This window comes from Gouania willdenowi, chromosome 6 (genome assembly GCF_900634775.1).
Source record: "Gouania willdenowi chromosome 6, fGouWil2.1, whole genome shotgun sequence".
NCBI lineage: Eukaryota > Metazoa > Chordata > Actinopteri > Blenniiformes > Gobiesocidae > Gouania > Gouania willdenowi.
In genome coordinates, this window is record NC_041049.1 from 27,692,629 (window position 1) to 27,713,309 (window position 20,681).

General features: G+C 42.0%; 2 protein-coding genes across 4 annotated transcripts; one reads left to right on the forward strand and one right to left on the reverse strand.

Annotated features, from left to right (window-relative positions):
- Positions 1-1,009: 1,009 nt before the first annotated feature.
- Positions 1,010-9,889, forward strand: LOC114464618 (dynamin-1-like protein). The gene is made up of 18 exons (XM_028449005.1): positions 1,010-1,218; positions 2,280-2,424; positions 2,658-2,704; positions 4,297-4,368; positions 4,443-4,529; positions 4,847-5,009; positions 5,242-5,362; positions 5,443-5,574; positions 5,716-5,922; positions 5,990-6,110; positions 7,318-7,473; positions 7,643-7,732; positions 8,281-8,373; positions 8,471-8,524; positions 8,681-8,809; positions 8,905-9,014; positions 9,435-9,594; positions 9,682-9,889. The coding sequence occupies exons 1-18, from the start codon at positions 1,117-1,119 to the stop codon at positions 9,736-9,738; spliced, it is 2,046 nt and encodes a 681-aa protein (XP_028304806.1). The 5' UTR covers positions 1,010-1,116; the 3' UTR covers positions 9,739-9,889.
- A 65-nt stretch (positions 9,890-9,954) lies between these two features.
- tbc1d15 (TBC1 domain family, member 15) lies at positions 9,955-20,681 on the reverse strand. 3 transcript variants are annotated; one of them, XM_028449007.1, is made up of 17 exons: positions 20,586-20,681; positions 18,596-18,718; positions 18,064-18,138; positions 16,359-16,500; positions 13,277-13,475; positions 13,012-13,114; positions 12,684-12,884; positions 12,480-12,608; positions 12,280-12,383; positions 12,112-12,206; positions 11,900-12,016; positions 11,719-11,819; positions 11,321-11,420; positions 10,814-10,911; positions 10,633-10,749; positions 10,397-10,483; positions 9,955-10,308 (listed from the first exon to the last, which is right to left on the reverse strand). In XM_028449007.1, the coding sequence occupies exons 1-17, from the start codon at positions 20,628-20,630 to the stop codon at positions 10,162-10,164; spliced, it is 1,983 nt and encodes a 660-aa protein (XP_028304808.1). In that variant the 5' UTR covers positions 20,631-20,681; the 3' UTR covers positions 9,955-10,161. The 3 variants fall into 3 exon arrangements, with proteins under 3 accessions (XP_028304808.1, XP_028304809.1, XP_028304807.1); XM_028449008.1 differs by having other exon boundaries at positions 13,018-13,114; positions 18,590-18,718; XM_028449006.1 differs by having other exon boundaries at positions 18,590-18,718.

A 20,681-nucleotide genomic window follows, 5' to 3' on the forward strand; every position in this document is an offset into this window, starting at 1 on the left:
TGTTTTCAAATATGTAGAATAATTGTGAATTTATCAGTAGCAGAAGTAGTTTTAATATTTTAGTTAATTTTTGGCAGGCACCTTTTTTGTCCGTCAAATATATTTAAAAAAAACTAAAATTAATGAGAGAATGTTATTTAACTGTCAAACCTTGTCATAATTTTATTTATTTATATATATATTTTTAATTAAATGGTCTTGGTCTCGGCTTGTCTCGGTCTTGGTCTTGACTCGGTCTCGGTGCATTCTGGTCTCTGGCAAGTCTTGGTCTCGGATAGCGTGGTCTTGAACACACCACTATGGGAGTGTGAGAGGCTGTCTGTCTGTGTGTGTTTCCCTGTGATGGACTGGCGCCCTGTCCATGGTGTACCCCCACTTAGTGCTCATTGACAGCCAGAGATAGGCACCAGCAGACCTCCCTATGACCCTGAAAAGTAGCAAGCGGGTCGAAAATTGGATGGATTATTGCATGAATTAGAATTAAATACAAATAAACATGTATATGTTTAAGTTATAGCATAAGAAACAATTAGAGCACTCAGATAGTGCAAATCTCCAGCAATCTTCAAATATTCTTTTTGCCACATACTGGCAGTTATCTGGATTAGTAATCCTGATCATAGAGCAATGATCAAACATAGTTTAAAGGCTTGGAAGAAATGTCAATCACCATTAATAACAATACTGATGGTCCGAATGTAGAAACAATGATTTTTCAAAACAATGGGGGTGCCATTGTTTTGAAAAATCATGACGAAATATTATTATAACGTTAAAAAGATTTTTGACATTTACATTTGTTTTAAAATGTAAAAACATTATTTTGCCTCCTCTCTTTTACTACAGTAATTGTTTGTTTTTTGGGCGATCAAATGTTTTCGAGTAAATAATACGGTTGCCATGGCTACGGGGACGCGCTACAAATTACGTCATTAACAGTAAATGTAGTCCATTTGAATCAGAATACTCTACAGAAGATCGGCAAAAGAGGGACCAGGGAACTACAATTCCCAGCATGCCGCGCTATGACGCTAATTACGCAGTCGGTGGCGGATCCAAAAATATTATTTGTCGGAGTGACTTTGCTCGGTGTCCGCACGGACTCGTGTGGATCCAATGGAGGCTCTGATTCCCGTTATTAACAAACTCCAGGATGTGTTTAACACTGTGGGAACAGATATCATCCACCTACCGCAGATTGTAGTGGTGGGAACTCAGGTGAGAGACGTCCTTCTGACCCGGGTTAGCAACTTAGTTAGCCACTGTTTCTGAACTTTAACTTTGTTGAAAAGTTTAAGGAAATTGTTTTTTTAAAAAAACACTTTTAAGGTTTCTGACAAAAAACAAACATCTACCATTTAGAAACAGTAGTTAATAATAACTTCTGATACATGAAGGTCAGATTAAACATATAACAAGTAAAATAACTGTTTTCATACATCATTAAGGAAATTTAGAAAAAACTTATTACACCAGCACAAAATTTCACACAATGCAGTTTAAAAATGAACACAAATGGGTCGACATAATATTAGTTATGGAATAAAAGTAACGTGATGAATAAATCAATATAAGTATTATGTATTATTGGTCATAAATACCTTAACTTACATGTCGTATGAATGTTTACATAAATCATAGAATAAATTAGTATTCTCAATTGTATGTCATAGTTTTACTAATTTAAAGGAAAAGTGAAGAGAAATGACTCAAGCATGCACATCCTAGCAGCATGTGTGTCACGATTAGTGATCAAATAGACCAACATTTCAATAATGAATAAATATGATGTGAATCAAAGGCTTCCCCACCATAATGTGAAATGAAAAGTGTTTTCCCATCTGATAGAATCAGTCCTGAAACATGGTAAGGAAGATGTTTGCTCACAGGCCTGATGGAGGGATTAACCAAACAGATCAGGTGTTTAAATCCTCTCAGGTTTGTCTACTGACAAAACAGGAGTGCTGAACACCTGAGAGGAAACAAGGCCCAAAAGACAGACTGGTGTCACTTATTTTTGATTATCGGCCAGAGAAGGTCAAAACGACTAGTTATGGAATCAGTGGAAACAAATTTACACCTCCTGAGGTCTGTGCAGCAGCCGTTTTATATTCCTCCCAAACATGTTCAAGTGTGTATAAATAAGCAGGGCTACGTTATAAGGTGCACTTATTGGGCCAATGAAATAACAAAATATGCCGTTAGGGGCCTATAAGTGGTTTATCCCTGTAGTCATAATGGCTCCTGGACTGATGATGTTACTGGTTTGCTGATCACAGAGCAGTGGGAAGAGCTCAGTGTTGGAGAGCCTGGTGGGCAGAGACGTCCTTCCCCGGGGCAACGGCATCGTCACCCGTCGGCCGCTCATTCTCCAGCTGGTTCACATTGACGCCGATGACCGTAGGAAGAGCCAGGAGGAGAATGGTAGCGCCAGTACATGCTCGGTCACTACTTTAACACGTTCCCAGTTCATCCATAACACAGACTGCTTTCTCTTTACACTTCTGTCCTATAATGACTTTGAAATGTTTGAACATTTCAGGATATTTTTGGCAGTAGTGGATACAGACTAATACACACCTCACTTGTGTGTGTGTGCGTGTACGTGTGCGTGCGTGTGTGTGTGTGTGTGTGTGTGTGTGTGTGTGTGTTTTCAGGCATCGATGGAGAAGAATGGGGAAAATTCCTGCACACTAAAAGCAAGGTGACGTCCTTTTCATTGTCCTCAGTTAGAAACACACCGACTCAGTGGGATACAGTCACTGCGGCTCCCCTCAGTGTTCAAACACATCAATCAGCTCAGAAATCTGATGTGGGCGTGGTTTGTGCTCTCTCCCGCCCCAGTACGAATTTAGCATCCTGTATGTGTGCGCTGAGTGAACGGCGTGATCTGACCACATGCTCCTCAAAGCAGTAAAACGCCTTGAAACAGTTTTGTTTGATTACACTGAGCACTCAGAACAGCTGCTGTTAACAGGGCTTGACATTTTTTTGGCATCATTTGGTCAAAAATCCATAATCATCTTTGAGCATATTGTAATCCAAAGTGTTCTGAGTGGACAGTGAATCTCTTCTCCTTCTCTTGCCTCTGTAGAATGAGGTTTATAAATCCAGGAGCGTGATGCTGGATGTCAGCCAATCAGATCTTTCTACCAACATGAGCTGTTAAGGGCGTTACTATTGGCTGCTCGACTGAAGTCAGGCACGTTCACTGACTATTGGTAGTAAATGTGCATTGGTGGACGTTATTCCTAATGCTGCTGATGTGATCAGCCAAAAGGTGATGAGTAAAACTACAGTTATTTCCATGTAAATCTTTACATTGGTAAATTAGTTTAGAATTCCTGACCTCTGTATCATTTCGAACATGTTCGTTGTTACATTATCTGGTCTGTACTTTTGTGTGATTTCCAGAGATTTGTGATTGTTACGGTCCTTGTTTGTTGAGAACTCAAATACAAAAATAAAAATAAATTTCATTATTTTTTTTTATCATATTACTTTATCAATTACAAAAAACAATCTTGGTGTTCTCCTAAGGCAGTTGTGCTAAGAAAGGAAGTGATAAAACCAAACCCATTGCATAATTAATAATGACTGAATGGCTGAACATTTCATGAGTAGACTATTTACAGAGTGATAAACTGTGTAGTTGAGTTTGATTAACAAAATATTAACTCGCCATGCGCTCTACTTACTCGACATGGCAAGTGACCTTCTGAAGTTAATGTAGGACCCTGGTCAACATGTTATTCTGTGACTAAGCACAGATGTACAAACTTTAACTGAATGCGTAGCTTCATCTGAGTGTGTTTTTATTGTGTGGTTCAGATTCATGTAAACATTGAGTGACGGCATTTAAGAAAGAGTCACCAGTTATAATGATGACCAGTCGAAGTGATACACCAATGGTAACTAATTCTAACTTGCAGCATGTTATTTTCCTCCATCAGCTGAAATACATCCTCTGGTGCTTTTATCTTTGTCCAACTATAAAGAAAAATTGGCTTTTATTTTGAAAGAAACTCGTCATTGCAGCTGGGCACATCTATTTAGCAGCAGGTACCAGAATTTTTTTTAATCAATTTAGTTTTATTTTTCTATTGCACTTGTTCCTTGTTAAGCTTTTTTTTTACCCCTTTCTTTGGAGTGTTTAATTCTCGTATGTTGGTTTGATCCCTATTTTAATAATCTGTATTATTTATTAAACATCTGTCATCTGTGAGGACTTTCCATGATGTGGTTGACATTTTCAGTGACTCATCATTTAATGCTCCTGTATGTGTTCGAACTCAGATCTACACAGACTTTGAGGAGATCAAAAAAGAGATCGAGGCAGAAACGGATCGAGTCTCAGGCATCAATAAGGTCAGAGCTCTACAGGACGGCTCTCCTCGCTCTCTGCACTGTCCTCATCGATCTAATCTGTGATCTGCTTGTAGGGGATCAGTGATGAACCCATCCACCTCAAGATCTTTTCTCCACACGTGATCAACCTCACACTGGTGGATCTTCCTGGCATCACAAAGGTGAGTCTCCCGGTTTCCACTGAGGCTATTAATCCTGTTTGTTAACGGAGGAGGAGGAGCTTAAAGCCTTCAGGACTTTCCATGACTATTTAAAATCTTTGGTGACCCAAATCACAGAAAACAGTTATGTCACATGTTAGAATACCACTGTTGATCAGAGCAAGAGCTGTAAAAATGTCCATTATAGATGTTCCACGTAATTACATCCCTAAAAAATAAAAGCACAGGCTCTTTAGATTTGCTTCCTATCTCACACTGAGCCTTGAACTGTGCAGGGCACCAGTAAAACCAGTGAAACCACATTGTTGTTCCTACAGGTTCCTGTGGGAGATCAGCCCAAAGACATCGAGATCCAGATCAGAGAACTGATCCTCAAGTTCATCTCCAACCCAAACTCCATCATCCTCGCCATCAGCGCAGCTAACACTGACATGGCAACGTCTGAGGCCCTGAAAGTGGCGCGGGAGGTCGACCCCGACGGTAAACACGCTTATTACATTACAACGTTTTGTTAGTGTCCATCAATCTCACATACACACACCAACTCACACCCACTGACACCATCTCACGCCCGCTGACACCAACTCAGTGACACCAACTCACAAACCACTGACGCCAATTCAAGCCTACTAACCTACACACATCTACTGACTTAAACCTACTTAGATCTAGGGTGTGTGCGTGTGCATGTGTGCGTGCGTGCGTGGAACAGGTAGGAGGACGCTGGCTGTGGTGACCAAACTGGACCTGATGGACGCTGGAACCGACGCCATGGATGTCTTGATGGGACGAGTCATCCCCGTTAAACTGGGCATCATCGGTGTGGTCAACAGGTAGGGGTTACCATGGTAACCACGGCAAAAGGAAGGTGAGGGCAGAGCATCATCTGTATGTGTGTGTGTGTGTGTGTCAGGAGTCAGCTGGACATCAATCAGAGGAAGTGTGTGTCCGACTCTCTTCGTGACGAGTTTGCGTTCCTGCAGAAGAAATATCCATCGCTGGCAAACAGGAACGGGACCAAATATTTAGGCCGAACCCTCAACAGGTACGATGGAAGCAGAGACTCCCAGGAGTTCATATTTCTTACCAACCCGTCATGTGGACAGCGTCTCTGAGGATAAGGAGACATGAAGATTTTTCTGTCGTTTGTGGATTTTTGATATCTTCCTGTTGGACATGCTTCCAGGTTGCTGATGCATCACATCAGGGACTGCCTGCCTGAACTGAAGACCCGGATCAATGTGTTGGCGGCGCAGTATCAGTCTCTGCTCAGCAGCTATGGCCAACCTGTGGAGGACGAGAGTGCCACGCTGCTGCAGCTCATCACCAAATTCGCCGCAGAGTACTGCAACACCATAGAGGGAACGGCCAAGTACATTGAGACGACTGAACTGTGAGTCAATCTGCACATTTCCCAACACCAGCAGGGGGCGCCCAGCTCATTGTCTGCTGTACTGCAGGTGCGGCGGGGCGAGGATCTGCTACATTTTCCACGAGACATTTGGCCGTACCCTAGAGTCGGTGGATCCTCTGGGCGGGTTAACCACTATCGACGTCCTCACGGCCATCAGGAACGCAACCGTGAGTTGGAGTCCAACTGGTAATCGTGCTAACTCGTGGCTTACTTTTATCTGTTTGTTACTAATGTTGGCTACAGTTAACAAGTCAATTATCTGAACTCAATAACAATTATAACAGATTTTCAATTACAATTATAATTATGTCATGAATGTAATGATCAATTACAATTATAACTGACCCCAACCCTAGTAACAGGAGTTAACTGAAGTTAACATTATTCAACAGTAGTTAACTGTAGCTAACTGTAGTTAACAGTAGTAAACTGTAGCTGACCATAGTTAACTGAAGCTAACCATAGTTAACATTAGTCAACAGTAGTTAACAGTACTAAGAGCATAGGGCAGGATCTTGAATCCAGACTCCATAGTGCCACCATGGTGGTTAGTCTAACTGCAGTCATCAGCCAAGCCGCGCATCAACTCTTTAGGACCAGAGCACAGCTGATTAGATACTGTAACTAGAGAATGCATGCCCAACCAAAGCCCGGCGGGACCCAACGGCATCGGATGGGTCAGGTTCGGGCAGATATTTAAAACTGATGGTTGTGTTTGGTCACATAGTGTCGTTTGCGCGCAGCGTTCTTTCTTTCCTGCTGCAGCTGTTGTAGCCCTGAAGAATGCAGCTTCAACTGAATCAGTGAAAGCAGGATCCCAGTGGAGGGACGATGGAGCAAAGGAGGACAATTATAGAGGAATACACGGTTGAAACCTTTGTTTTTCTGCCCAATAACAGATTATCCTTATCTTTGATACATGGATTATGTAAATAGATCCGATGGCTCTCTTGCGTGCACTGCGCCTCTGTTTGTGTTTCACTTTTGCTTGTTATCTATGCGCTGATCTGATGTTGACATTAACAGTTGTTTGTTAATAAAATCGGAGCTCACCACTAAAACAATAAATAATAAATAAGTCATTTCTTTAGAAAAAAAAATGAGACATCACGTCCGCAGAACTGCACAGTAAATTTGTACCCAGAACATCAGTACAAAATGTATCACACAATCTGTTCAAGGCAATAGGGAGAAATGCGTGTGGGCTCATTCTCTTTGGTTTGAAACGTTTCTTCACCCATTAGCATTAAAAGACTTAAACTTAATGCTTTTTTTTCACAAATCCTGCCCTATGCTGCTTTAACTGTAGCCACCCATAGTTAGCAATAGTTAACTGTACCTGACATTAGTTAACAGTAGTTACCTATGGTTCAGGGCCCGAGGCCGGCTCTGTTTGTGCCTGAGGTTTCCTTCGAGCTGCTGGTGAAACGTCAGATCAAACGTTTGGAGGAGCCCAGTCTGCGCTGTGTGGAGCTTGTCCATGAAGAGATGCAGAGGATCATCCAGCACTGCAGCAACTACAGCACGCAGGTTACACACACTGGAACACTTAAACTGGTCGTCATTATATATGGTGACTCGTTAATACTGTCACTCAGTGAATACATGAATATGAACAGTACAATAAAACACACATAAGATGAAGCTACACGTTCATTTACAACTTTTAGAAAGCAGTAACACATGTGTTTGTCTTCAGGAGCTGCTGAGGTTTCCAAAGCTGCTCGATGCCATTGTAGATGTGGTTACTTCACTTCTGAGGAGGAGATTACCTGTTACCAACGAGATGGTTAGCGCGCACACACTTTTTAAAGTCAAAGTGCACCCCAAGGTTTTTGCTGACCTGCCACTAGGGGAAATTCAAAATGGGCGTTGCTCCTAGAGTAGTTAAGACACGCCCAGTCACCGCAGCCCCACCCCCACAACGCCTCACAGTTCCACTTGGAGCTGTCAATAATTGCTCACTGACAGCTGTGAGAGGAGGAAAACTAGTCCCTCCTCCCATCTTTTATAGAGGGGCAGGGCCAGCAGTGACAGTTACTGACGTCACTGATCTAATCTTAGCCAATAGCACAATTCAATTGTAATAGCTGCCATTCAACCCATAGAGGGCATTCACTCTGACATTTTACAATTGAAAATGCTAAATTGAAATACTTCAAATAAAATGGGAAGAGTTGGACGAGGATCAAGAAAAGTCTTACATTACTTCATACCTAATCATATATGTATTCAGTTGAAAAATAGTGGTTTTAGGGTGGACTTGCACTTTAATGAACGAACGATGTGTGTGATAAAAGAATGGGATCCAGCATGAGAGCTCTATGTGTGTTTTAGGTTCATAACCTGGTGGCTATTGAATTGTCCTACATCAACACCAAACACCCAGACTTTACAGATGCCTGTGGTCTCATTAACATCAGCTCAGAGGTACGTCTGAGGACAGGAGGAGAGTCCCACACAGGGACAACCTGTTAGTACAGCTACAATAAATACACTAAAACACACACCATCTCCCTCTTTTCAGGAGCTGAGACGGAGTCGGATGAGAGACCTGCCTTCTGCTGTCCCGAGAGAAAAAGTATGTCCACACTCTTTAAAAATCTGGCAGGTTGTTTTTTTTTCTTCAAAATTCTTAGAAAAACAGAAAGTTCCAAATATTTGCGTCTCTCCTGTTCGTGCACATCAGGGTGATAGTCTATTCATATTATTGTAATGATGTGTTCACTGACCGTAGGCCGTCAGCAGCCCACAGAGCATGGAGCAGGTCGACGGGTGGAGAGGACTCATGAAGAAGGACGAAGGTGCCACACTGCTGACACCTGCAAATCCTCACAGAGGACATGCTGTCAACTTGTTGGACGTGGTGGGTGTATTTCGAGCTGCACAGAAGTGGTTAATTTAAACGGATCTAGTCAAAGGTCATGTTTTAGTCAAGTCTTTTCTTACTTATTTTGTCAGCCAGTTCCTGTTTCCAGGAAGCTGTCGGCACGAGAGCAGCGAGACTGCGACGTCATCGAGAGACTCATCAAGTCCTATTTTCTGATCGTCCGAAAGAACATTCAGGACAGGTACACACTGGGGTGGACTGGCCATCTAGCATACTAAGCATCGTTCCACTGGGCCGTGGACCCACGACGAGCGAGTGGAGGCAGACATGGTAACAGGTGGCCAAAAATGGCAAACATGGCAAGAAGAAAAAAGTAAAGTGACTTAAATGGGTCAAAAGCAGTCAGGAGTGGCCAAAAAAATGTGCAAATAAAGAGGAACCAGATGGTGTATAATGGCAAATTGTAGCTTAAATGGGCAAAGAGTAGAAGAAAAGGAAATAAGTGGTAAAAAGGGGTTCAAAAGTTTCCCTCTTTAAGGTTTTCTGGGGGAATAATTCAGTCCACCCCTGGGTACACAGTGATGACAGCATGTTAAACCTGTGACTTTGGTCATGTCTGTGTGAAACTAGTCAGCACTCAACAGCGGGCGTTTTGTTACAGCGTGCCTAAGGCCGTTATGCACTTTCTGGTGAACCATGTGAAGGAGAGCCTGCAGAGCGAGCTGGTTGGTCGCTTGTATAAGACGGGGCTGCTCCAGGATCTACTGACAGAGTCATCAGACGTCGCCCAAAGGAGGAGCGAGGCCGCCGACATGCTCAAGGTCGCTTGTCCACTGTGACACACTGATTAGGGGAAGATGAAGATAGCAAAATCTCAACTGTTTTTTTTTTTTTTTTTTTGTTTCCAGGCGTTGCAGAAAGCAGGTCAGGTGATTGCAGAGATCAGAGAGACTCACCTGTGGTGAATATCAACTGTGTGTGTGTGTGTGTGTGTGTGTGTACACTGAGCAATTCAGCTGTTGTGATTGAGCTGGTGAACATGTAATGTGGTGAACATTTACGTACCTGGAGGTTTTCCAACGATGAAGTATTAAACATGTAGTTTGAACTGCTGTACATTTTGTTTTGGATTATTTGTGACTTGTGTGTTGTCATGGAAACAAAGGACACACACTATCAGCTGTGTGTGTGTGGCAAATTTCCAAAATATTTTTTAATAAACAACTTTTATTTCTCAAACATCTCAGATGCACACGCTGCTGACTACCACTTCCTGTCAGACAGGAAGTGGTAGTTATCCGCTGTTGCACCAAGTCAATGAAGAACGGGAAGTAAAAAAATAACGCTGTGCATTATGGGAAAGTTCTGCTGAGTCAGCCTGCGATTGGCTACGACCTCTGGGGGCTCTGCCCACTGCTGCTATCATTCAAATGTCCATTGGTGGAGGTGGTTGGTCGGTGGGACGAGCTGACATTCGACCAATCGGCATCGGCAGAGTCCAAACCCAGAATCACACTGACTGGCGAGGGACGATCCTGAGGGAGAAACACATAATCATAACGGTCACAACATTAGACCCAGCACACACCATGAGTTGAAACACACAAAGTAAGCAGAGCCTACCTTACAGCTCTGGATCTGCAGACAGATGCTCTCTGCTTTCTGAAGAATCTCCTCAACGTCCAACTTCATGGAGAGCTCATTAATGTGCTACACACACACAAGCACACAGGTTTGAGTCCTGTGGTTCTCAGAATGTCTAGCTTCCAGGTTAAAACACATGAAAAGTGACACTGCCGCATGTGTGTGCCAGAGCTTTGGGTACGTCTGTATTTGTGTGTATCTTTGCGCGTGTGTACCTTGAGGATCTCGTTGAAGCCGTACTGCTTCTCCATGATGGTCTGTTTCTCTGAGTCCAGCACAGCGCAGCACAGCAGGAGATGGAAGTTCTCACAGGGAAGTCCAGTCCACATCACCTGAAGGCGGTGGGACTTGTTAGCACTCAGCCAATCACAAGTGTCAGAGTGAGGACACACCCACCTCCCAGAGTCGAAGGACATCCTGAAAGCAGAGCTCCCTCTTAAACCTGAGCAGCAGCCACCGGAAGCAGAAGTACAGGACTCCTGAGTCCTGGGACTCTGAGGGACACAGATAACATCAAATGAGATGTCCCAATTCAAATATGGTTTAAAATATTAAACTCTTATTCAACCCATTTCTCTCTATGGTTGTGAAGTCTGGGGTCCACTCGCTAACCAAAATTTTAACAATTGGGATAAACACCAAATTGAGAGACTGCATGTAGAATTTAGCAAATCCATCCTCCGCATCCAGCGGGAAACACCAAACAATGAATGTAGAGCAGAATTAGGACATTACCCTCAAATTATTAAAATCCAGAAGAGTGATCAATTTTTTTTTGTGTAGACATCGTTCTATGTCACACTTGCTTTGGAAATGTTAACATGTTTGTTATGCCAATAAAGCTGTATTGAATTCAGAGACAGACACACACGTACAGACAGACAGACACACACAGTGTGGTACCGAGGTAGTTCAAGAACTTGAGGTCCAGTAGTCGCAGCAGCATGCTGAGCTGCTTCAGCTGAGTCTTCATTCCCTGCATCTTTTCCTCAAAGTTCTGATGCTACACACACACACACACACACACATATGTGTAGAACTGTAGATAGAACTATAACTATCCCCAGTTTTGTGTTAAATCATAACTGACAATTTTTAAAGAATTTTCATGGCAATTACAATTACCAAGTCAATTATCTGAACTCAATTACAATTTAATTATGATTATGACAGAAACAGATCTCTAAAATTACAATTACAATTATGCTATAATTGTAATTAATTGTCAATTACAATTATAATGGAGCCCAACCCTGCCATCTACCTAGAGGGATTCCTTGAATCTGATTGGTCTGACTCACCATGTGATCCATGAAGCAGACAAAGCACCAGAAGGCGTCGGCCTCGTTCTCCATCACCAGCAGGATGGGAGACAGCAGGTCGCTCATGCCCTGCACGTACCCTACACACACGCACACACACACACAGTTGGAACTCTCCCACACGAACACACCTCCCCCCCAGCAGGGGGCACCATCTCACCTAGGTCAAAGTCGTACATGACATAAGTCATCAGGATGTCGTGGAGAAGAACCAGGCCAGGGTTGTCCACGCCTTCGTAGAAATGATTGGTTCTGTCTGTACGATTCACGTCCTTCTCTGTAACACATTGAGGCCTTCACTGAGCCTGGGACAAACCAGTTCCCTGTCCTACAGAGAGGCATTAACAGACCGTGGGACAGGAGGACTCTTACCGATCAGACTCTTGAAGTCTCTGAGTCGTGAGTTTCTTCTCTCCTGTTCTTCACTGACAGACTTCCACTGAAGCTTCATCCTGAAGTACTCATCACTGACACACACGCACACAGCCTATCAGTGAGGCCATGGGTCACATATGCCCTGGTCCTAATCATGTGACCTACGTCTTGTCCCGCTGCAGTAACTTCCTGTCCTCCAGGGTGCTGTCCCATTGGAAGAATCCCAACAAGAACTTCCAGGCCTCCTTCCTTACAGCATGACTCAGACCCTGCAGATACACATGCACGTCACACACACACACACACACACACACACACACACACACACACACACACACACACATTCACACACGCATCACACACACCCCTCTGAAGATGGCGTGGCGGAGGCGTGTGCTGTCCATCATACGTCCCTCTGCGTCCTGTTGTTGACTCCATTCCTCTGAGGTCAAAGGGTCACTGCGGGTCACCTGAGGTCGCTCGCCAAGGTCAACCTAAAAGTTAAAGGTCACACAGTCCACTGTGTGAGCGTGTGTCTGTGTGTATGAGCATCAGTGTGTGATGCATACCCTGGTGATGACCTCAAAGCCTGGCTCCTCCTGTCTGTTGATCTCCAACCCTGGGATGACATCACACAGCAGTTCAGCTCGGTTCTCGTCCTGCAGGGGGGGACGTTGCGTCTCCTCTGAGCCGCGCAGAGTACCCATGATGTAGTTGGTCACTTTGGAGAAACCACCGAATGTGGTGACGTATGGGTCACGCCTCAGCTTCTATACACAAACACACGCACACGCACACACACGCAGAGAGAGAGAGAGAGAGAGAGAGAGAGAGAGAGAGAGAGAGATATGGTTTGTCTTTAGTGTATAAATGTGTAATATTCTGTGTGAGTGTTACATGTACGAGTCCATAGTTGTGGTCGTCCAGCAGGTTTTCAAAGGACTGTGATAAAGCTTTGTTTGGAGCACTGACCACCAGACAGGATTCATCTCCTTCAGATCTGCAACACGCACACAGTTTCACTTTAAGAGCTTTTCCTTCAGAGTAAAATAACTTTTCTAAATAAAAGCTACACCTCAGCATTATCCTCTCTAGTAGTGTGTGTCACTGTGTGTGTAATTATGAACTTGATCACAGTCTTCACAGACACACACACACTCACTGTGTGAGCAGAGTGAACCTCTGCAGTGTTTCCAAGAAGGTTCTGCTTCCTCCCTGATGGAAGTGCAGCGGAGGCAGTGATGAAGAGTCCTTCAGGGTGAGGATGAGGAAGGTCCAGCCTTCGTCCTTCACTGTGATGGACTGAAGGTCACAGACGTTGATGCTGAAGAAGCAACAGTTCCTCTCCATACTCGGAGCACCTGAGAAACAACACACACAGGCTGAGAAACAAGCTGCAGGGTAATCCTTATCTCTTAAAGAGAGATTAGTACCAATCACAATACTTTTAGATTTTTCAACATTTAGAAATAGTTTATTACTTTAAACCCAACTAATAAGAATAAAAAGTTCTTGTTCAAGATTTGTTTTTACTTCACTGATTGATTTACCAACTCTGTATAATGTCGTCTGCAAACATTGAAATGCCAGCCTTACTTAATACTGATGGTAAACCATTTGTAAATATTGTGTACTAACGTGGACCAAGGCCATTACCTTGTGGCACACCATGTTTGACAGTTTTAGTTTGAGTAACAGCCATTACAAAAAACTAGTGGTCACATGAATAACCATGTTAAACTGCACAGCAGATTTAGTAAAGCCATAGCATTCAAGTTTCTTCAGAAAATGTTGTTGTCAATTAGATCAAAAGTCAAACAATAATTCCTATAATTTTGTTTAGATCCATTTCCCATAACGGATCATCCATCATTTGGGTCAACGCAGTCGCAGAAGAATATTTCTCTCTGTATGAATGCTAATAATTTGTTAACAGATTATTATCTTTAAAATGGGAATTTATCTGTTCAAAAAGGATTATTTTCCCTTCCATTAGTTTACTAATGGCTCAAAAATGAACCTTCAGCTTTGGTGTCTACCAGCTAAAGATAGCTTCATTGGTGGCATCTGATGGCATCATCATCATCAGACTCAGTAATACACGGTTATCACCTGTAAAGGTAACAACACTGTCTAAAGCAATAACAGTAGGTGGGGCAGGATAAAATATTGAGGAAGACGAGTTTAGGGATTGTTTACACGCCTCAAGTCTCAACTATAGTCTCAGTCATTAGCAGCGTTGGAGCTTTTTACTGCTGCTTGAAACTTAAAATATATTAAGTACACTAGTCATAGATAGAAGAAGAAATGTGTTGACAGCAGAGACACTTCTACCTTTTCAACCTGTTCCCTGCACTACACACAGTGTCCCTGCATAACTGGGTTTGACAATGCCTTAGCTAAATGGATGCTCTACTGTTAGCTGGTTAAAAAGAAAAAAAGATTGATCATGTTGTCATGACTTTGTAGTTTGTCTCACACCTATAGGGGATATCTGGTTTAGCATTCACCTAGTAGTAGCTACAAAATACTTGGTTTCATTCAAGTTCAGATTTCTAGCCAGGGAGAAAAAAGTTATAGACATTAGCTTCCTTGTAAAAAAAAAAAAAAGAAGAACTTTGGACAAATACTAAACCTTTGTTGTTGTTTTGCACAATACATTTACTGGAACAGAATTGCTTATACGCAAAAACTTTTTTTTTTTTTTTTTTAAACTGCGATAACCTCAGAAAAATAATGCAATAAATCGTGATTAAAAATGTAAATCATTTGACAGCGCTAGTTCAGATGAGTGTAAGGCATGGGTTGCACACACTCTTTTGGCTCGCGAGCTACTTTTTACCACTAGCAGCACTTCACAATCTACTGTGTTGTGGGGGTTATAATTGTAAATAATTACATTGTAATATTTACACTATTACAATATTTAGAGGTCAACCAAAATATCGGCCGGCCGATATTTGGACATTTTTCAAGATCGAAGGATGTATGAATATATGACCAAAAAAAGTAATACTAATAATATCATGTGCATGGGAGAGGTAGGAGCCAAACATTTCCCCATAAAAAAACGTCCTTTTCCTCATGGTGACGGCGTTTCGATCCGATTCTATCCATGTCCGTGTTAAACAGTAGATTCTGTTTTCATTAGGGATGTAGCGATTCACTCAACTCCCGATGCGATTCGATTCACGATACTGGGTTCACGATACGATTCCCTCATGATTTATTTTACAAAATGGGACTGTAGACAAATATTTTTTTTTGGGAAAAAAACTAGAAAATACAGTACTATTTTCCTTTTATTTTTCATTGTCAAAAGAATCCCTTGATAAACTATTCAAAACAATGCAATTTAACTGAAAAAAAATCTTGAATGAAATAAATAAAGGAATAATACAAATGAAAATGAAGCCTTTTAATTTAAATTCTGGTTCTATAATAAACAATGCAAAACTGCATAATAGTTCTTTTTCTTTTAAAAGTGCAACTGAAAATGTATTTTGTGCCTTAACAATTGGACTTAAAAAAAAACAAAAAAAAACGTCATTGCACTGATTTACGTCATATTTGTTTGGACCAGCAGAGGGCGCTGGTAACCCAGTTGGCATGCAGATATCTTGCAGTGAAGAAGAGAAGCTATGCTAGCAGACAGAGCTAATAGAAAAACGTGACTTTTACAGATATTCAAGTAATATTACAGATATTCTTTCGGTGCTTAAGGGGTAATGAATCATTTATTAACATATTTAAGATTAGAAGGGGGCCAGAAAGAAAGTATTAGCTGGCTCCGCCCGCCGCCTACACTTGTGGTCAAAAAAAGTACTGCGATTCAATTTTCAGAAAATCGATATCAACCGTGATACCTATGAATCGATTTTTAACTGCCTTACGATTAATCCTTACATCCCTAGTTTTCATCGGTCCATTCCGTGATTTTTATAGGGCTCTAGTGTAGTTGTTAGCGCACTCAGATACTCGCAGCGCATACAAGTCTTGTAACCATCTCTGATTGTCCAGCAGCCCAGGAAGGCAGTGCTCTGTGATTCTGATTGATGAACATACTGTATATGATATATATCACTCAAATGATGCAGACAAAAGAAATAAACCTCTGCATCGCAGTAGTGAAAACTTCAATATTGATGCAATTAAAGTTAATCGTTCAGCATTACCAGCATGTCATCTGATTTCTCCACCTCTGCATCATCACAGCTGTAAGATAACAAGTGTGTGTGCCTCACCATCTGTGGACACAGTTTGTCTCTTCCTGAAGGTCACAGCGTTCAGCATGTCCCACTCAGTCTCATAGCTGTGCTGCGTCTCCAGCTGAGAAACTGCAACCTCTTCAGAACCCTGAGACCACTGAACCACTGAGCTCGAGTCCTACACACACACGCACGCACACACGCGCACACACACGCACGCACACACACGCGCGCACACACGGATAAATGAAGGGATGTTTGGTGGCTCTGATGTGATGTGTGTAACCAGTGGGTGTGCACTGTAGCTGTTCCCACTAAATGTTCTTGGGCCAAAATACAGCGCTGGCGGGCGATTCCATCTTGCAAATTTGAGATTTGGAGCCAGAGTCCGCCCATTTAGCGTACTGCCCTGATGAGTTACGCAGCCCAGCTACGCCAAGAACATAAGTATCTTTCCCAATGGAAATTTTACCAACGTCTTGTTCAGAGAATCAGATCATAGGGGTCAGTACTAGTACTCGTCGCTCAAAAAAGACAAAAAAATGAACGGAAAAGTTTAATAGCGTCTCGGCTTTACTTCTCGACGTAACTGCTTATGTTATTCACAAAGAAAGCTACACAAGATCCTGGCTGTCAATCATCGTCATATATGATGTCAAATCCCGTTTTTCAACCTCAAATAACTTATTTAAAACAAACTTCACAGAAAAATTAGCACTCAAACACAATGTAAAGTGATAATAACTTTTTAACTTTACAGTTTGATCAACATCCCATCTATTATCATTGAGGAGGTGGGGTTTATGACCTATACTGCAGCTAGTCAGCAGGGGGAGCGCTAGAAAAAAAAAAGCTTCACTTCCCCATTAGCGCGCGTCGTCCATTCTTTTTACAGTCTATGGCTGCGTCCAAATAGTCCTTCCTATCTCCTTTCCTATCCACTTTTCCATAATCTCGTGAATGATGTCACGGGGTTGAGGAAAGGTGTTAGGAGAGAAGTTAGGAAACGGCCATCACGTTTGTTTTAACAATCAGACACACTTCCTCTAAGTGACGTAATAATCTGAGAGCCGCGAAGGTTAGTGACGTCTGCCGTGGTGAAAAAACTACAAATTTCCCAAAATGAACCAAAAGCACATTTATAACACTTTCCCCTGATATAATCTAAAAAATAACAAGGTTTGAATGTAAATTAAAGGAAAAGAGGCTACCAGACTATGATGAACAAAAGTGAAACTAAATAATGTCACATTGAAAATGGATGCTCACACTCATCTACCTACTCAACTAATATGAATTATGTTGAATAAAACATAATGTGGCTAAATTTGTCTGTGATTTCTTATTCTTGAACCACAGAGTTTCTGTTTTATGTCAGTTATAATCTGATAATGTCTTACATATTATAAGATATGGGTTTGAGATTATTTATTTAAAGTTGTTCAAGGCATATTATTGCATTGTTAAGGTTATCGTGAGTTTCCGTATGTGCTCGGGTGTGCATGTCCCTTTAAATGATGTCGCCGCAAGGAACTGTGGGTCAGCATTTTCTCGCCTCCTTTTAGTAAAGGATGCATCAGTGTTTCGTAGGCTAAAAGAGGTAAAAAAATGAAGCATTGAGCCTCTTTCCCTCATCTTAAAGAGAACTCAGATGCTCTTTATTATGGCCACCACCTAAACACTTCCGGGGATTAAGGAACAGTGGATAGGAAAGGAGCCTGTGTGTGTAACAGCCTCTTACCTTCCCTGCACAGAGCATGTTGGACGGGTCCACTGTGTCCTCCTGAGGACGGAACTCCACCACCACCTCTGAGTCCTGAAAAACAAACAAAAAATACAGTAAAGAAGCTGAAATCAACAGTCAGGATATATCTGTTCCCGTACTTTGATACAGATATATAAAGAATAGATATGTTAATCAATTTAAGATGAAAGAAATCATACATGAAGGCACCTTAACATGCTAGTGTTTAACTGGAAAGATGAAACACTTCTCCTTTGCATCTTTCAGGGCTTTTCTTACAGTCTGTGCAGTGGCTGTTAAATATTTCTTCTAAACATGTTGTGTATCTTTCCAGGTGAGGGAGAAGGAAACTTGAACATTCATTTTTGTGTTGCATGTATTGGAGACAGTAAATGTGTGTCTTCTTCTAAAACTGGGATGGGACTCAATACCAGAGACCAGTCCCACATGTGTGAGTTAGCTTAGCACGTAGCCTCATCAGATTAGCAGGGTCAAAGAGTAAAAGTTTAGGGGCCGTCATGACCTTTACCCTTTGGAGGATCCTCAGAATTCCAGACACCAGCAGGTCTCTATCCACACCTTCATCCTCATCATCCTCCTCATCATCGTCACTGGTCGGATGAAGGAAGACTCCGTCATGTTCGAATATCACCTACAAGTCACAAGGTTGATGGTCACACAGTTTATACAGGGCGCGCACAAACACAAACCGAATATTCCCTCCGATCTCCTTTCCTATCCACTTTTCCATTACCCTGTGGATGACATCACAGGGTTAAGGAAAAGTGTTAGGAGAGGAGTTAGGGAAAGGCGACCACGTTTGTTTTGACAATCAGATGCACTTCAACTAGGTGACGTAATAATCTGACAGCAGCAAAGGTTAGTGACGTCTGCCGCGGTGAAAAAACTACAAATTTACGAAAATATAAGAAAAAAGGACATTTATAACACTTTCCCCTGATATGGGGCGACCGTGGCTCAGGTGGTAGTGGGTCGTCTTCTGATTGAGAGGTTGGGGGTTCAGATCCCAGTACCTGACAATGTGTCGAAGTGTCCTTGGGCAAGACACTGAACCCTAAGTTGCTCCCAGTGGTCGACTAGCGCCTTGCATGGCAGTCCTGTCCCACTGGTGAGTGAATGTGAGAGTGATTGGGTGAATGAGCTGATAGGTAAAGCGCTTTGGGATTGCTTCAGTGTGGTGATAAAGCGCTATATAAATCAAGTCCATTTACCATTTACCATATAATCTAAAAAAAATCACATGGTTTGAATGTAAATCAAAGGAAAAGAGGCTACCAGGCTACAAGGAACAAAAGTGAAACTAAAGAACGTCACATTGAGAATAGTTGCTCACACTGACCTTCTACTCACTAATATCAATTATGTTGAATAAAACATAACATGGCTAAAAATGTCTGATTTATTACTCTTGAACCGCAGAGTTTCTGTTTTGTCAGTTATAATCTGATAATATCTTACATATAATAATATATGGGTTTTAGATTATTTATTTAAAGTTGTTCAAGGCATATTATTGCATTGGTAACTTACATGATCTCCATTACTTATCGCGAGTTTCCGTGAGCACTCGGGTGTGCGTTTCTCTTTAAATGTTGTCGCCACAAGGAATTGTGGGTCAGCATTATCTGGTCTCCTTTAGTAAAGGATGCATCAGTTTTTCCTAGGCTAAAAGAGGTTATAAAGGATGCATCGAGTCTGTTTTCCTCAGCTTAAAGAGAACTTAGACGCCCTTTATTATGGCAACCACTTAAACACTTCCAGGGGTGAATGAACAATGAATAGGAAAGGAGATAGGAAGAACTATTTGGACGCAGCCAGACACACACGACATTTTCTAAATGTTGTTTAGGAGCAGGTTTTTGTCATTATTCCAAAATAATTACTTTTTCCATGATTTTCCAAGTTTTTCCTATTATTATTTTTTTCCCCCAAACAGAAAAGCCATAAGTCACAAAATACTTTCCTTAAAATATAATAGTAATAATAATAAATAAATAAACAACAAGGGATGAAAAAGCTACATCCAGATTTCACTTGAAAGTATTGTTTAAAAATGGTTAACTAATTCCATCTGTTTCCTAAAATAAATAACATTTTATTACGTTACTGGGAACATTTAGTGAAGTTTATTGTTTTCATGTGTCGTTATTGCTCTGATAAAAAAAAAAAAAACAAGTTAATATTATACATGAAGGTTATAAACAGCTCAGTTACAGGGAAGCTGTGGGTCTAATGAATAGCTCGGTGACCCCCCTGGTGACGCTAGGGTTCCTACACGGGCAGGGGTGCTGACAGGCGGAATCAGCTTCTCGGACAGGTCGGTGTAGCCGTGGAGCTAACAGAGCAGCTAACCTGCTGTTTAACCGCCTGTCAGTCAATATAAACCGGCCTGGGCTGATTACCCGGACTGGGTGAGGAGCTCCAGGGCTGAACCCCACTCCCACTGAGCCTCAGGGTCCGCTTCACATAGCTACTCAGAGTTGAAGATGTTGTTTTACCTTCAGCTCAGGCTCTGCCGCCATGCTGCTCAGTGACGTCACCATTCATGTGACTCTACGACTAGGACAGCTCAGCTTCCTGTCTCCGTCCTTTTG

Bases quoted from the DNA above. Each gene is read 5' to 3' on its own strand.
- LOC114464618 (XM_028449005.1), top strand. From the start codon at position 1,117: ATGGAGGCTCTGATTCCCGTTATTAACAAACTCCAGGATGTGTTTAAC. The intron at 6,111-7,317 runs GTGAGTTGGAGT...CCTATGGTTCAG, and splicing joins CGGCCATCAGGAACGCAACC to GGCCCGAGGCCGGCTCTGTT. The intron at 8,525-8,680 runs GTATGTCCACAC...CACTGACCGTAG, and splicing joins CTGCTGTCCCGAGAGAAAAA to GCCGTCAGCAGCCCACAGAG.
- tbc1d15 (XM_028449006.1), bottom strand. From the start codon at position 20,630: ATGGTGACGTCACTGAGCAGCATGGCGGCAGAGCCTGAGCTGAAG. The intron at 18,719-20,585 runs GTAAAACAACAT...TGTGACTTGTAG, and splicing joins CGGCAGAGCCTGAGCTGAAG to GTGATATTCGAACATGACGG. The intron at 12,017-12,111 runs GTAAGAGTCCTC...AATGTGTTACAG, and splicing joins AGACTTCAAGAGTCTGATCG to AGAAGGACGTGAATCGTACA.